Consider the following 16,844-nt stretch of genomic DNA (forward strand, 5'->3'; position numbering starts at 1 on the left):
GAGAACACTTCTGATTTTAATGGTCTGCTCCTCTCTTCCGTTTATGTAATCGAAGTCATAAGGTGGAATTGATTCAGATCTATCACAAATTGGCTGTTTTTGAGTTCTCCTTATAAGGAAGCAGGTTGAGCAAGCCTTATTTATTATTATTCATTTTATTTATTTATTTATTTATTTATTTACAAAATTTATATTCCACTCTTCTCATCAGGGTGGATCACAATGCACATACACACGGCAAACTTTCAGTTCCCCAGACACACAACATATGTCAAGGTCAGACGCCAGCCAATTAAAGAAGTATAGTTTATTGCTCAAACAAACACAAAACAGCCCAAAACAAAACCACAGGGCAAAAAACACTTAGTCTTCAGTGTGTTCAAAACAGTTCAAAAAGGAAAAAACCCAAAAAACCCCAACCGGAATATCCAGAAATATAATCCGGGTTAAACATAAAATGCTCAATTCAGCTCTGATTTGCTCTGTCAAACCACAGAAGCAAAACAAACTGTAGAATGATGTTCACAGCCACTCTAGTGAGCAGTAGCCTTTCAAGGGTTGCAAAATGTAACCCGAGCCCCAAACACTGTAGGAAATGCCACGCTGAACTCCAAGGCTGGAATGCAGGAATGCAGTGAGGATGATAACGCCAACTCCAGAAACACAGCCGCAGACATGGAAGAGAGAGTAACGCCGATAGTTGAAGTCCAGTCCAGTCCAGTCCGAAGGGAAACGAATAGCTGCAAGGTCAAGTCCCGATCCAATGGAAGTCACAAGGAGCCAAAGCAACGGCAGCTAATGCAAATATCAAAACAGTGCAGTCCAGCAGAAACCCACACAGTTCCAGCCCCCTTTGCTGCTTAAACCCAGAGCATAACTTACGTCCCAAAGTCTTCTTCCAAACCCGTCTTCTGTAACACAACAATCCAGAAAGAGCCCTACAAGACACCTTGCCGATTGCAAAGTTACAATTGCAATCACTTCCATTTTATCTACAACTCCTCATCAGAACTTGATTCAGCCAACACCCTTGTCCCAGCTGCATCCTGTTGTAACTCCTCATCCAAACTGTTGTGAGTTTTCCAGGCTGTGTGGCCATGTTCCAGAAGCAACGTCAGCAGAAAATGCTTCGTGAACATGGCCATACAGCCTGGAAAACTCACAGCAACTCAGTGGAGTAAAACACATTATTTCTACAATGTAGATGCATCTCTGTACTAGTCATGTTGCCTCCTCACTGCTTCTCAATAAAGGCCTTTTTTCTTTCCTTTCTCCAGATACAAACTGGTCGAACTGGTCTGCTATGTCATCATGGGTTTCTTCCCTGCTGTGGTTATTCTTTCCATGGTAAGTACTGGATGGCTGCGTGCCAGCAGGTTGAGGGTGAATCCAGCAAAGACGGAGATCCTATGGCTGGGTGGACCGGGCAGTGGGGACATCCATCTGCCCACCCTGGATGGCAAGGCGTTACGCCCGTCATCATTGGTAAAGAGCCTGGGAGTCCTTTTGGACCCTCTGCTGACAATGGAGGCCCAGGTCTCCGCCGTGAGCAGAACCGCCTTCTTTCACCTGCGGCAAGCTAGACGGCTGGCCCCCTCCCTGTCCAGGGATGACCAGGCTACGGTGATCCAGGCCACAGTCATCTCAAGACTGGACTACTGTAACGCCCTCTACATTGGCCTTCCTCTGTCGGTGATCCGGAAGCTCAAGTTGGTACAAAATGCAGCTGCTCAACTTCTTGCGGGAATTCTGATGAGATTCCACATAGCACCAATCTTACTGCAGCTGCATTGGTTACCCATTGAGCACCGGATCATAGAATCATAGAATCAAAGAGTTGGAAGAGACCTCCTGGGCCATCCAGTCCAACCCCATTCTGCCAAGAAGCAGGAATATTGCATTCAAATCACCCCTGACAAATGGCCATCCAGCCTCTGCTTAAAAGCTTCCAATGAAGGAGCCTCCACCACACTCCGGGGCAGAGAGTTCCACTGCTGAACGGCTCTCACAGTCAGGAAGTTCTTCCTAATGTTCAGATGGAATCTCCTCTCTTGTAGTTTGAAGCCATTGTTCCATTGCGTCCTAGTCTCCAAGGAAGCAGAAAACAAGCTTGCTCCCTCCTCCCTGTGGCTTCCTCTCACGTATTTATACATGGCTATCATGTCTCCTCTCAGCCTTCTCTTCTTCAGGCTAAACATGCCCAGTTCCCTAAGCCGCTCCTCATAGGGCTTGTTCTCTAGACCCTTGATCATTTGAGTCGCCCTCCTCTGGACACATTCCAGCTTGTCAATATCTCTCTTGAATTGTGGTGCCCAGAATTGGACACAATATTCCAGATGTGGTCTAACCAAAGCAGAATAGAGGGGTAGCATCACTTCCTTAGATCTAGACACTATGCTCCTCTTGATGCAGGCCAAAATCCCATTGGCTTTTTTTGCCGCCACATCACATTGTTGGCTCATGTTTAACTTGTTGAACATGAGCCAACAATGTGATGTGGTGGCAAAAAAAAGCCAATGGGATTTTGGCCTGCATCAAGAGGAGCCTAGTGTCTAGATCTAGGGAAGTCATGCTCCCCATGCTCTATTCTGCTTTGGTTAGACCACATCTGGAATATTGTGTCCAATTCTGGGCACCACAATTTAAGAGAGATATTGACAAGCTGGAATGTGTCCAGAGGATGGCGACTAAAATGATCAAGGGTCTAGAGAACAAGCCCTATGAGGAGCGGCTTAGGGATCACTTTCAAAGTGATGATACTCACCTTGAAGGCCTTGCATGGTCTGGGGTCAATGTACCTGAGGGACCGCCTCACCCCCTCCCAACCCCAGAGATCCCTCCGTTCTGAGGACCAAGATCTATTGGAAGTCCCCAGTGTCAAGACCTTGCGTCTAACGGCAACCAGACGCAGAGCCTTCACAGCAGTGGCGCCTCAGTCTGGAATGCTCTGCTACTTGAGGTTCGTGCCTTGTGGGACTTATCAGCTTTCTGCAGGGCATGTAAGACGTACCTGTTTCGACAGGCTTTTAATGTTTGATACTGTTGTTTTTAAATTGTTTTAAATTGCTTTTAAACTTTGTTAGATTTTAGCCTGTTCTTGTAAGCTGCTCCGAGCCTCAGGGGAGTGGTGGCATATAAGTTTAAATAATAAATAAATAAATAAATAAATAAATAAATAAAGTAATCCAGAACAAATACTGAACTGGTCCATTTGATCACTTGGTATTCATCAGCCGTCTCCCATCCAAGGCTTTAGCACAGCAGGTTAACCACCAGCTGCTTTAAATCTTGCCAATCAAAAAAATGACAGTTCGAAGCCCGGGTCAGGGTGAGCTCCTGACCTTTAGCCCAGCTTCTGCCTACCTAGCAGTCTTGAAAACAGCAATGTGAGTAGATAAATATGGACCGCATTAAAGCAAGGAGGTATTTAAGGCACCCATAAGGAAATGTCGGAAAAATGCCAGTGATTTGATCAAGGACGAAGTTTACAAACAAAGCTCTTCAGCAAGGAACGTGGTGTGACAGCACCCCCTGCGGCCAGAACCAAGCACAGCCTCCAAGATGACGATGGGAAAGCCTCTACAGTGATCCCTCACTTATCACAGGTGTTCCGTTCCAGGACGACCTGCGATAAGTGAAAATCCACCTAGTATTCTAGGTGTCTAGCACCGTGTCAGATGGGTAACAGTTGGAGACTCTGTATTATCCATATTATCCGAGGCAATAGGGCCTCTTCGAGGAGAAGATGGGGCAATGCTGACAGGGGATAGGGAAAAGGCAGAACTACTTAATGCCTTCTTTGCCTTGGTCTTCTCACAAAAAGAAAGTCATCTTCAACCTCAGCAAGATGGAGTGGGTGAGGGATTTGAGGACATCCAACTCCAAATTGGGAAACAATTTATTTACTTTATTTATTTACTTTGCTTATATACCGCTGTATCTCAAGCCCGAAGGCGACTCACAGCGGTTCACAAACAGTAAAAACAGTAGAAACAGCAGTGGTTCCATACAAGTCGTCCAGGAATACCTGGCCGCTCTAAATGAGTTCAAGTCCCCTTTCAGGGCCAGATCAACTACACCCAAGAGTATTGAAGGAACTAGCGGAAGTCATTTCGGAACCATTGGCAACCATCTTTGAGAGAAGTTCCAGCAGATTGGAGGAGGGCCAATGTGGTCCCAATCTTCAAGAAGGGAAAAAAGGATGACCCAAACAACTACCGTCCGGTCAGCCTCACGTCGATACCGGGCAAGATTCTGGAAAAGATTGTTAAGGAAGCGGTCTGCAAACACTTAGAAACAAATGCGGTCATCGCTAATAGTCGACATGGATTTATCAAAAACAAGTCATGCCAGACTAATCTGATCTCTTTTTTCGATAGAGTTACAAGCTGGGTAGATGCGGGGAATGCCGTGGATGGAGCGTACCTGGTTTTCAGGAAGGCCTTCTTTGACAAGGTCCCCCATGACCTTCTGGCAAGGAAACTAGTCCAATGTGGGCTAGGCAAAACTACGGTGAGGTGGATCTGTAATTGGTTAAGTGGACAAACCCAGAGGGTGCTCACCAATGCTTCCTCTTCATCCTGGAAAGAAGTGACGAGCGGAGTGCCACAAGCAGGGTTCCGTCCTGGGCCCGGTCCTGATCAGGATCTTTATTAACAACTTAGATGAAGGGCTAGAAGGCAGGATCATCAAGTTTACAGACAGGACCAAATTGGGAGGGAGAGCCAATACTCCAGAGGACAGGAGCAGGATTCAAAACGATCTTGACAGATTAGAGATGAGCCAAAATTAACAAAATGAAGTTCAACAGTGACAAATGCAAGATACAGAATGGGGGACAATGCCTGGCTCGAGAGCAGTACGTGTGAAAAAGATCTTGGAGTCCTTGTGGACAACAAGTTAAACATGAGCCAACAATGTGATGTGGCGGCAAAAAAAGCCAATGAGATTTTGGCTTGCATCAAGAGGAGCATAGTGTCTAGATCTAGGGAAGTCCTGCTCCCCATGCTCTATTCCGCTTTGGTTAGACCACACCTGGAATATTGTGTCCAATTCTGGGCACCACAATTCAAGAGAGATATTGACAAGCTGGAATGTGTCCAGAGGAGGGCGACTGAAATGATCAAAGGTCTGGAGAACAAGCCCTATGAGGAGCGGCTTAAGGAGCTGGGCATGTTTAGCCTGAAGAAGAGAAGGCTGAGAGGAGATATGATAGCCATGTATAAATATGGGAGAGGAAGCCACAGGGAGGAGGGAGCAAGCTTGTTTTCTGCTTCCCTGGAGACTAGGACGCGGAACAATGGCTTCAAACTACAAGAGAGGAGATTTTATCTGAACATGAGGAAGAACTTCCTGACTGTGAGAGCCGTTCAGCAGTGGAACTCTCTGCCCCGGAGTGTGGTGGAGGCTCCTTCTTTGGAAGCTTTTAAACAGAGGCTGGATGGCCATCTGTCAGGGGTGATTTGAATGCAATATTCCTGCTTCTTGGCAGAATGGGGTTGGACTGGATGGCCCATGAGGTCTCTTCCAACTCTTTGATTCTATGATTCTATGTGTGTCTCTGTATATGCTGGAATGTATTTTTTTCGTATCAGGAGCGACTTGAGAAACTGCAAGTCGCTTCTGGTGTGAGAGAATTGGCCGTCTGCAAAGATGTGTCCCAGGGGACGCACAAATGTTTCAGTGTTTTTCCATCCTTGTGGGAGGCTTCTCTCTTGTCCCCACATGGGGAGCTGGAGCTGACAGAGGAAGCTCATCCACACTCTCCCCGGATTCAAACCTCCGACCTGTTGGCACAAAAGTTTAACCGATACAAACAAAATGATATTGTTTACAGATTAGAGCAGAAAATAGGCATTGCTGGTCACAGCGATTACATGGGAAACTTGGGGAGAAAATTCATGGGAAACGAAATGACTTCATGGGTGCCTATTAATTAGCTAGTTGTTTCTCTTTCCTTGTCGCAGCCCAACACGGACGGTCTCTCCGAACTCATGGCCGGCGGCTTTTTCTATTGCCTGGGCACGGTTTTCTTCAAGAGCGACGGACGCATCCCCTTTGCCCATGCCATTTGGCACCTCTTTGTGGCCCTTGGAGCCGGAACACACTATTACGCCATTTGGAGGTACCTCTATCGCCCAGATGCCATCGAGGCCAAAACCTCCAGGTAGACAGACCTGCTTTAAGGACCCTCAGAGGTGAAGGATTGGACGCCACATCCGTCTCATCCATCCTTATCGGATGCTCCTTTCTCCACCGGACTATGGATGGGGTGCTAGTATTGATCCCTTTGCCAATCTATCCTGGCCCCAAATGCCTAGAGGTTTACTTTCGTTTTCTGTGGGTTTATACACAAAGGAACCTGGGAGCTATTTGCTTGTTCCTGATGGTGGGAGAAGAAGTAGAAGGAGAGTTGCTCCTTGCCTTCCTTTCTGCTGGCAGAAAGGTCCCTTCCGAACCTCTTCCCGGGCACAAATAAATACTGGGTAGGCAAGAGTTTGCCATCCAAATGCACTCTTTCCATTCCTAGACTAGCATTCCTTCCCGGGAAGAGAAAAGAAAACCTCTGAGAGTAAAGCAAGAGTGACATCTTGCACTCCAGTGCACTTTAGTGTGGTTCGTGTAACTGTGATGCACTTTCAATCAAGCCATTATTGTCCGCTCTTGAGTAATGTGTCAAAAGTTATGGCATCCTCGACCCCAGGCATGGGCCAACTTGGGCCTTCCAGATGCTTTGGACTTCAACTCCCACCATTCCTAACAGCCTCAGGCCTCTTCCTTTTCCCTCTCAGCCGCTTAAGCCTGAGGCTGTTAGGAATGGTGGGAGTTGAAGTCCAAAACACCTGGAGGGAGGGTCCAAGTTAGCCCATGCCTGCTCTATCCATTCACTGCAAAACACAATCTCTTGTTCCCCTCCATATCATTTATCAGTGTCCTTCTCCAGTTCCAAATCTCTACCATGTACGACTGAAATTTGAGAAGGACACGAGCGCTGTCTGCCTGCTTTCTCCCTTCTCCAGCTCTGACAAGGCTTGCCTCACAGTGTCTCCCATTTCCCTTATATGCCTTCTCACTTTTTCTTATCTCCCTTTCTTTCTTTTCTTTTCTTTTCTTTTCTTTTCTTTTCTTTTCTTTCTCCTCCCTCCTTTTTCTCTCTTCCTCACTTCCTCTGCCTCTTCTTTCATCCCTTTCTTCCTCTTCTTTTTCTTTACTTTCCTCCTTATCCTCATATCTTCCCTTTCTTTTCCTCCCTTCTCTCATTTTTCTTTCTCCCCTGCCCTTCTTTCCCCTTTCTTTTCCTTTCCTTTCATTTCCTCTCCACTTCCTTCTTTTCCTTTCTTTTCCTTTCTCTTCCTTTCTCTTCCCTTCCTTTTCCCTCTTCCCCCTTACCCTCAAATCTTTCCTTTCTCTTCTCTCACTTTTCTTTCTCCCCTGCCCTCCCTTCCCCTTTCCTTTCCTTTCCTTTCTCTTCCCTTCCTTTTCTCTTTCCCCTTCCTCTGTCTCTTCTTTTTCCCCTTTCTTCCCTTTTTCTTTCTTTCCTTCCTTTCCTACCCTCATATCTTTCATTTCTCTTCCTCCATTCTCTCATTTTTTCTCCCTTCTCCTTTCCTTTCCTTTCCTTTGCTTTCCTTCACTTTCCTTCCTGTCTTTCTTTCTCTTCCCTTCTTTTTCTCTCTTCCCCTTCCTCTTTCTCTTCTTTCTTATCTTTCTATTTCTTTCCTTCCTCTCTTACCCTCATCTCTTCTTTCCTTTCTCTTCTTCCCTTCTCTCATTTTTCTTTCTCCCCTGTCCTCCCTTCCCCTTTCTTTTCTTTTCCTTTCATTTCCTCTCCTCTTTCTTTCTTTCTTTCTTTCTTTCCTTTCTCTTCACTTCTTTTTCTCTATTCCCCTTCTTCTCTCTCTTCTTCCTTCCTTCCCTTTCTTTTTCTTTCCTTCCTTCCTTACCCTCAAATCTTTCCTCTCTCTTTCCCCTTCTCTCACTTTTCTTTCTCCCCTGCCCTCCTTTCCCCTTCCCTTCCTTTCCTCTTCCTTCCTCTTCCCTTCTTTTTCTCTTCCCCCTTCCTCTTTCTCTTCTTTCTTACCTTTCTTTTTCTTTCCCTCCTCCCTTACCCTCAAATCTTTCCTTTCTCTTCCCCCTTCTCTCACTTTTCTTTCTCCTCTGCCCTCCTTTCCCCTTCCCTTCCCCTTCCTTCCTTCCTCTTCCCTTCTTTTTCTCTCTTCCCCCTTCCACTTTCTCTTCTTTCTTACCTTTTCTTTTTCTTTCCTTCCTCCCTTACCCTCAAATCTTTCCTTTCTCTTCCCCCTTCTCTCACTTTTCTTTCTCCTCTGCCCTCCTTTCCCCTTCCCTTCCCCTTCCTTCCTTCCTCTTCCCTTCTTTTTCTCTCTTCCCCCTTCCACTTTCTCTTCTTTCTTACCTTTTCTTTTTCTTTCCTTCCTCCCTTATCCTCAAATCTTTCCTTTCTCTTCCTCCCTGCTCTCATTTTCCTTTCTCTCCTTCCTTCCGTCCTTCCTTCTTTCCATCCATCCTTTCTTTTTCCTTCCTCTCTACACATACATATGTCACCTAGCAACAGCAATCTGTTTCATCTCCTTTGTTTTCCAGTCACATGATAGAGGGCCACTTCACCCAGCCATGAACCCTTCCATTCTTTTAAGTTGGGCAATGATGGGTCTTTGTGCCGAGTTTGGTCCACATCTATCCATCCACAGAGGAGCCTTGGTGGTACAAACCAACCAACATACTACATACATCATGCATACATGGCCTTTTATATAGAGATGGTTGTGTTATAAAATTCTCTTTTTGAGATATGACTTCAAAAGCGATCCATACATGGATAGATCAAAAGTCCCCGCGTTGCCATGCCTTACACATTATGGAAACTTGAATCAAACCAGTCTTTCGACACTGGAAAACCTTTCTGCCAATCTTCAACAGGTGAACTACTCTGTATTATTCCTTGAGACACTCCGCCTCTCTTTCCGGCATCATTTCTTTACTCTTGGGTGCTCTGTCCCTGCTAGAATTGCAAATCAATCAATCAATCAATATAGGGTCATTGGGAAGAGCGGTCTGACTTTTTAATATATGCTATGTACGGTATTTGTAGATGTTTATTTGATTCTTGCTTTTACTTCCGGTCTTAAAATGCCCTCTGCCTATATGCATTTTGATCAGAAATCCATGGTCCAATTAATGCCCTTTAGTTGATATTGCTGGCCATGCAACATGGCTACTACTACAAGATTACTACTAGGAGTAAATATAGAGTACTACAAGTAGCAAACTACTATTGGTTGCAATAGTCATACTACTAGTAAATAATAACTACTAGCAGTACCAGTGATAATTAGTACTATGAATAATTACTACTAGTACTAGTCTAATAGTAGCAGCAAAAAGAGATTACTGCTTTTACTTCTGGTCTTAAAATGCCATCTGCCTATATGTATTTTGATCGGAAATCCAGGGTTGTTGCCCCTTCCTCAAAAAACTGGTCCAATTAATCCCCATTAGATGCTTATTGCTTGCCATGCAACATGGCTACTACTACAAGACTACTACTATGAGAAAATGTAGAATATTACAAGTACTAAACTACTATGAGTTGCAATAGTCATACTACTAGTAAACAATAACTACTAGCAGTACCAGTGATAACTAATTCCTACTACTTGTAGTCTAATAGTAGTAGCAACAATAGAGTCTTGCTTTTACTTCCGGTCTTACAATGCCATATGCCTATATTTATTTTGATCGGAAATCCAGGGTTGTTGCCCCTTCCTAAAAAAAACCCGGTCGAATTAATCCCCATTAGATGCTTATTGCTTGCCATGCAACATGGCTACTACTACAAGACTACTACTATGAATAAATGTAGAATATTACAAGTAGTAAACTACTATGGGTTGCAATAGTCATACTACTAGTAAACAATAACTACTAGCAGTACTAGTGATAATCAGTACTACTAGTAATTACTACTAGTAATAGTCTAATAGTAGTAGCAACAGTAGACATCTACTGTTATTATTAGCAGTAATGCTAATGATAATAATCATGATAGCAAATGTCTAAACTTTTCATAACTAATACCTAGATACTACTATTAAACTACTACTAGGAGTAAATATGGAATACTACAATCATTAAGCTACTATTGGTTGCAATAGTCATACTACTAGTAAATAATAACTACAAGCAGTACTGGTGATAATTAGTACTGCTAGTAATTACTACTAGTAGTAGTAGTCTAATAGTAGTAGCAACAACAGTAGACCTCTACTGTTATTATTAGTAGTAATACTAATGATAATAATCATGATGGCAAATGCACAAACTTTTCATAACTAATACCTAGATACAATATCGTTCCTATACCAATATTTTCACCTATTCGTGTCTGACAAAGAAACTGCTGTGGTTCTCCTGGGATTCGTAGTTTGGTGAGGCACAGGGCTCGTGACCTTGTAAAACTACAACTCCGAGGATTCCATAGCACTGAGCCATGGCAATTCAGTTGGGATCAATTCTACAGTATCTTGACTTTGGGGGCTCTTTTTGTGCTCTTCGTATTCTTTGTAAACTCTTTCAATCCTACACTCGGGATCGGAGACTGGATTATTCCGATCGCCCCGTTCTTTTTCTACTAACCTTTGTAACTTGAGAAGAATTTGTAACTTTAGAAGGAATGTCTGCAGCGACGCTTTCTGAGCCATTTTTCAAAACATTGCGGGAAGAAAATAAAAAAAGCGAAGGAACCTGTATTTTAAACTACTCGTCTCTCGTTTCAATAAGGACGTATTTTGTATTTAACACAGTGTTAATTTAATACGGATTGTAATACTAATAAAAAATAATGTTAGTGAGTATTGGTTATTTTTTGTGGGATAAGATCGAAATAATAATAAAACAATGCCTTCTTTCTATGATTGTGTCTTCGTGGCTCCTTTTTGTCCTGCCACTTTTGGACTCTTGCTTACTGAGGTGTTACTGGTTTTCCTTGTAATAGGCATTAAGAGCACCTAAAGCTTTGGAGAGCTTCTGTTCCACCATTTCAAAGCTCCCTACTTGGGTGGTGATGGCATGATCATCAGCATAGATGAAACTCTCTATCCCTTCTGGCAGTGACTAATCATTTGTGTACGTATTAAACACTGATGGAGCAAGCCCAGGAGGAAGTTTCTCATCTAGCATCAGCCACTGATTGAGGTTCCAGGTTTTGACCTGCCACTTTTGGACTCTTGCTTGCTGAGGTGTTGCTGGTTTTCCTTATAATAGGCAGTAAGAACACCTAAAGCTTTGGAGAGGTTCTGTTCCACCATTTCAAAGCTTCCTTCTTTGGTGGTGATGGCATGATCATCAGCATAGATGAAACTCTATCCCTTCTGGCAGTGACTAATCATTTGTGTACATTTTAAACACTGATGGAGCAAGCCCAGGAGGAAGTTTCTCATCTAGCATCAGCCACTGATTGAGGTTCCAGGTTTTGACCTGCCACTTTTGGACTCTTGCTTGCTGAGGTGTTGCTGGTTTTCCTTATAATAGGCAGTAAGAACACCTAAAGCTTTGGAGAGGTTCTGTTCCACCATTTCAAAGCTTCCTTCTTGGGTGGTGATGGCATGATCATCAGCATAGATGAAACTCTCTGTCCCTTCTGGCAGTGACTAATCATTTGTGTACATATTAAACACTGATGGAGCAAGCCCAGGAGGAAGTTTCTCATCTAGCATCAGCCACTGATTGAGGTTCCAGGTTTTGACCTGCCACTTTTGGACTCTTGCTTGCTGAGGTGTTGCTGGTTTTCCTTATAACAGGCAGTAAGAACACCTAAAGCTTTGGAGAGGTTCTGTTCCACCATTTCAAAGCTTCCTTCTTTGGTGGTGATGGCATGATCATCAGCATAGATGAAACTCTATCCCTTCTGGCAGTGACTAATCATTTGTGTACATTTTAAACACTGATGGAGCAAGCCCAGGAGCAAATATTAAACACTGATGGAGCTAGCACATTCCCCTGAGGCAGGCCATGATGATGATGATGATGATGATGATGATGATAATGATGAATTACTGTATATACTCGAGTATAAGCCTACTGAGGTTCCAGGTTTTGACCTGCTACTTTTGGACTCTTGCTTGCTGAGGTGTTGCTGGTTTTCCTTATAATAGGCAGTAAGAACACCTAAAGCTTTGGAGAGGTTCTGTTCCACCATTTCAAAGCTTCCTTCTTGGGTGGTGATGGTATGATCATCAGCATAGATTAAACTCTCTATCCCTTCTGGCAGTGACTGATCATTTGTGCAAATATTAAACATTGATGGAGCAAGCCCAGGAGGAAGTTTCTCATCTAGCATCAGCCACTGATTGAGGTTCCAGGTTTTGACCTGCCACTTTTGGACTCTTGCTTGCTGAGGTGTTGCTGGTTTTCCTTATAATAGGCAGTAAGAACACCTAAAGCTTTGGAGAGGTTCTGTTCCACCATTTCAAAGCTTCCTTCTTGGGTGGTGATGGCATGATCATCAGCATAGATTAAACTCTCTATCCCTTCTGGCAGTGACTGATCATTTGTGCAAATATTAAGCATTGATGGAGCAAGCACATTCCTCTGAGGCAGGTCTTAATGATGATGATTATGATGATAACTTAGTTTTTATTATTGTTAATCATTACACTATGTGACATTTTTTTGTTCCTGGGTTATACACATCATTTCCTAATTGGTTTTATTACAAAAATATAGACAAAGCGGTGATGGCACGATCGTCAGCATAGATGAAACTCTCTGTCCCTTCTGGCAGTGACTGATCATTTGTGTAAATATTAAACACTGATGGAGCAAGCACATTTTCGTGAGGCAGGCCGAAATGACGACGATGATGATAAATTCATTAGTATTTATTTATTGTTAATTATTACACTATGTAACACATTTTTGTTCCTGGGTTACACATGTCATTTCCTAGTTGGTTCTATTACAAAAACATCGACAAAGCGGTGATAGCATGATCGTCATCATAGATGAAACTCTCTTTCCCTTCTGGCAGTGTGTACATATTAAACACTGATGGAGCAAGTACATTCCCCTGAGACAGGCCAACATGAAACAGGCAGCAACAAGTACTCAAAGCACGAACGTAACCAACACCTTGCCTTCTGCAAAGATTCCCCATTTCAGAGCCTACTTTTATCTTACATATCATCATCAGAAGATGAGCTGGCCTCTGCCCTATTGTTAACACTTACAGCTGTTCTGGATTCCACATGTGAACTCCTACTTCCATCCCTCCAACTTCTCCATCTTCTGTCAAGACTTAGGTCTCCCCAAGACTCAGATGTATTCCCTGATTGCCAATCCTGATTACCAGAAAACCCCACAAATGTATCACTAGACGTCGGCTCCGCACATACAGCTCGTACCTCTTTCACCTTAGTCCAGTCCAACGTGTCATCCCCATCTTCAGCTCTCCCTGACCCATCACCCCCAGAGAAACCCATAAATGATTCGTCATCTGTGGGAGCAGTAAGTATATCTCGGATCTTTTTCCTCTGTTGCTCCTCGTTTGATTCTTGCTCTCCTTCCTCTCCTTCACTCATTGACCCTTAGTTGCCAGAAAACCCTTCGAATGAGTCCTCATCGGTAGGTGTCATAAGTATATTCCGGATCCTTTTCCTTTGTTGTTCCTCATCTGATTCCTGCTCATGAGTAACCCCTTTTTCCCCTTCTGACGCCCATACTACTGCTTGCAACGTTACTTACAGGCTCTACTACAACAGATGATGATGATAAATTAGTTAGTATTTATTTATTGTTAATTATTACACAATGTAACACATTTTTTGTTCCTGGGTTATACGTATCATTTCCTAATTGGTTCTATTACAAAAATTCAACGTAGTTTGCGGCAATCACAAAAACGAAGTTTCTGGAGCAGAACAATGACTTTCAAAGAAAGAACTACACAATTAAATAGGAAATAACACTTTCAAACCAGGAACAGAAAAATATTCATTATTTTACATTATTATTACTATTATTATTTAACAAATTTATTTTACAATTTACATGATGGAAAAGAAGGCATACTCTGGAGTACAAGGGTCTGGGGAACAATCCCTATGAGGAGCGGCTTAAAGAGCTGGGCATGTTTAGCCTGAAGAAGAGAAGGCTGATAGGAGACATGATGAGGGCCGTGTATAAATATGTTTACATGATGGGAAAAAAGCATACTCTGGAGTACAAGGATCTGGAGAACAATGCCTATGAGGATTGGCTTAAAGAACTGGGCATGTTTAGCCTAAAGAAGAAAAGGCTGAGAGGAGACATGATGAGGGCCATGTATAAATATGTTTACATGATGGAAAAAAGGCATACTCTGGAGTACAAGGGTCTGGGGAACAATCCCTATGAGGAGCGGCTTAAAGAGCTGGGCATGTTTAGCCTGCAGAAGAGAAGGCTGAGAGGAGACATGATGAGGGCCATGTATAAATATGTTTACATGATGGAAAAAAAGACATACTCTGGAGTACAAGGGTCTGGGGAACAATCCCTATGAGGAGCGGCTTAAAGAACTGGGCATGTTTAGCCTGCAGAAGAGAAGGCGCAGAGGAGACATGATGGCCACGTATTAATATGTGAGGGAAGTCATAGGGAGGAGGGAGGAGGCTTGTTTTCTGCTGCCCTGGAGGCTAGGATGCAATGGAACAATGGCTTCAAACTACAAGAAAGGAGATTCCACCTGAACATTAGGAAGAACTTCCTGACTGTGTGAGAGAGCCGTTCAGCAGTGGAACTCTCTGCCCCGGAGTGTGGTGGAGGCTCCTTCTTTGAAGGCTTTTGAGCAGAGGCTGGATGGCCATCTGTCGGGGGTGCTTTGAATGTGATTTTCCTGCTTCTTTGGCAGAATGGGGTTGGACTGGATGGCCCACGAGGTCTCTACCAACTCTAAGATTCTATGATACTCAGACAATTTGCAAATGATACCAAAATAGGATGGGTTTCTAAGACCTCAGGGGACAGCATCGGGATACAAAAGGACCATAATAGATCAGACACTAAGACCCTTCCATACATAATATACTTTATTTATTTTCCGCTCTATCTCCACGAGGGGACTCGGAGAGGATTACAGAACACATATACGGCAAACATTCAATGCTGATTAAACAATTACCAAGGACAGGCAAAACATAAACAGAGGTAAAAGCTTTTCCCATTTCCTGCATCTGGAGGTTGTGCTTGAGGCTGATGCTGGGGGAAATGGAAGGAAAAAGGAAGAGGGGCCGACCAAGGGCAAGGCACATGGATGGGATCCTTGAAGTGACTGGATTGATCTTGAAGGAGCTGCGGGTGGCCACGGCCGACAGGGAGCTCTGGCCTGGGCTGGTCCAGGAGGGCAGACCAGCACCCTGAGTCGCCTTCGGGCTGAGAGGGGTGGTAAATAAGTGTAGTAAATAAAACAAACAAACAAACACACAATCTAACTAACTAAATTATTAACTAATACCTAATAATTTAAATTAATTAATAATTAATTTAATTTTTTAATTATTATTAATAATAATTAAATAATTAATAGGAAGCTGTCAGCCCCAGCTTCTGCCAACCTAGCAGTTCGAAAACATGCAAATGTGAGTAGATCAATAGGTATCACTCCAGCGGGAAGGTAACAGCGCTCCATGCAGTCATGCCGGCCACATGACCTTGGAGGTGTCTACGGACAACGCTGGCTCTTCAGTTTAGAAATGGAGATAAGCACCAACCCCCAGAGTTGGACACGACTGGACTTAATGTCAGGGGAAAACCTTTTTTTTAAACCTTTATTATTATTGAGCAGAGGCTGGATGGCTGTCTCTCAGGGATGCTTTGATTGTGCTTCTCCTGCATGGAGGGGGATTGGACTAGATGGGCCATGTGGTCTCTTCCAACTCTATTATTATTATTATTATTATTATTATTATTATTAATTATGACTGGATGGCCATCTGTTGGGGGTGGTTGGACTAGATGGCCCATGTGGTCTCTTCTAATTATTATTATTATTATTATCACTATCACTATCACTATCACTATCACTATCACTATCACTATTACTATTACTATTATGATGATGACTGGATGCTTTGATTGTGCTTTGCCTGCATGGCGGGTGGTTGGACTGGATGACTCATGTGGTCTCTTCCAACTCTATTATTATTATTATTATTATTATTATTATTACCATTATTATTATTATTAATTATGACTGGATGGCCATCTGTAAGGGGTGCTTTGATTGTGCTTCTCTTGCATGGCAGAAAGGGGCTGGACTGGATGGCCCATGTGGTCTCTTCCAACTCTATTATTATTATTATTATTATTATTATTATTATTATAACTGGATGGCCATCTGTTGGGGATGCTTGGATTGTGCTTCTCCTGCATGGTGGGGGTTGGACTAGATGGGTGATGTGGTCCCTCCCAATTCTATTATTATTATTATTATGACTCGATGGCCGTCTGTAAGGGGTGCTTTGATTGTGCTTCTCCTGCCTGGCAGAAACTCTATTATTATTATTATTGGATGGCCATCTGTACGGAATGCTTTGATTGTGCTTCTCTTGCTTGGCAGAAAGGGGCTGGACTGGATGGCCCATGTGGTCTCTTCTAACTCTATTATTATTATTATTATTATTATTATTATTATTATGACTGGATGGCCATCTGTAGGGGATGCTTTCATTGTGCTTCTCCTGCATGGCAGAAAGGGGTTGGACTAGATGACCCATTGGTCTCTTCCAACTCTATTATTATTATTATTATTATTATTATTATTATTATTATGACTGGATGGCCATCTGTCGTGG

The 16,844-nt window shown here is 43.3% G+C and overlaps 1 protein-coding gene across 1 annotated transcript in view; it reads left to right on the top strand.

Annotated features, from left to right (window-relative positions):
• Positions 1–10,871, top strand: part of LOC132782178 (monocyte to macrophage differentiation factor 2) — a 53,000-nt gene extending 42,129 nt beyond the window's left edge. Inside the window, exons 6-7 of the mRNA XM_060786904.2 lie at positions 1,278–1,347; positions 5,967–10,871. Of these exons, the coding sequence (XP_060642887.1) occupies positions 1,278–1,347; positions 5,967–6,170 (274 nt within the window). The 3' untranslated portion in view covers positions 6,171–10,871. The remainder of the gene's footprint in view (positions 1–1,277; positions 1,348–5,966) is intronic.
• The last annotated feature ends 5,973 nt before the right edge of the window (positions 10,872–16,844 follow it).

The sequence above is a fragment of the Anolis sagrei genome, chromosome Y (genome assembly GCF_037176765.1).
Source record: "Anolis sagrei isolate rAnoSag1 chromosome Y, rAnoSag1.mat, whole genome shotgun sequence".
Taxonomy (NCBI): Eukaryota; Metazoa; Chordata; class Lepidosauria; order Squamata; family Dactyloidae; genus Anolis; species Anolis sagrei.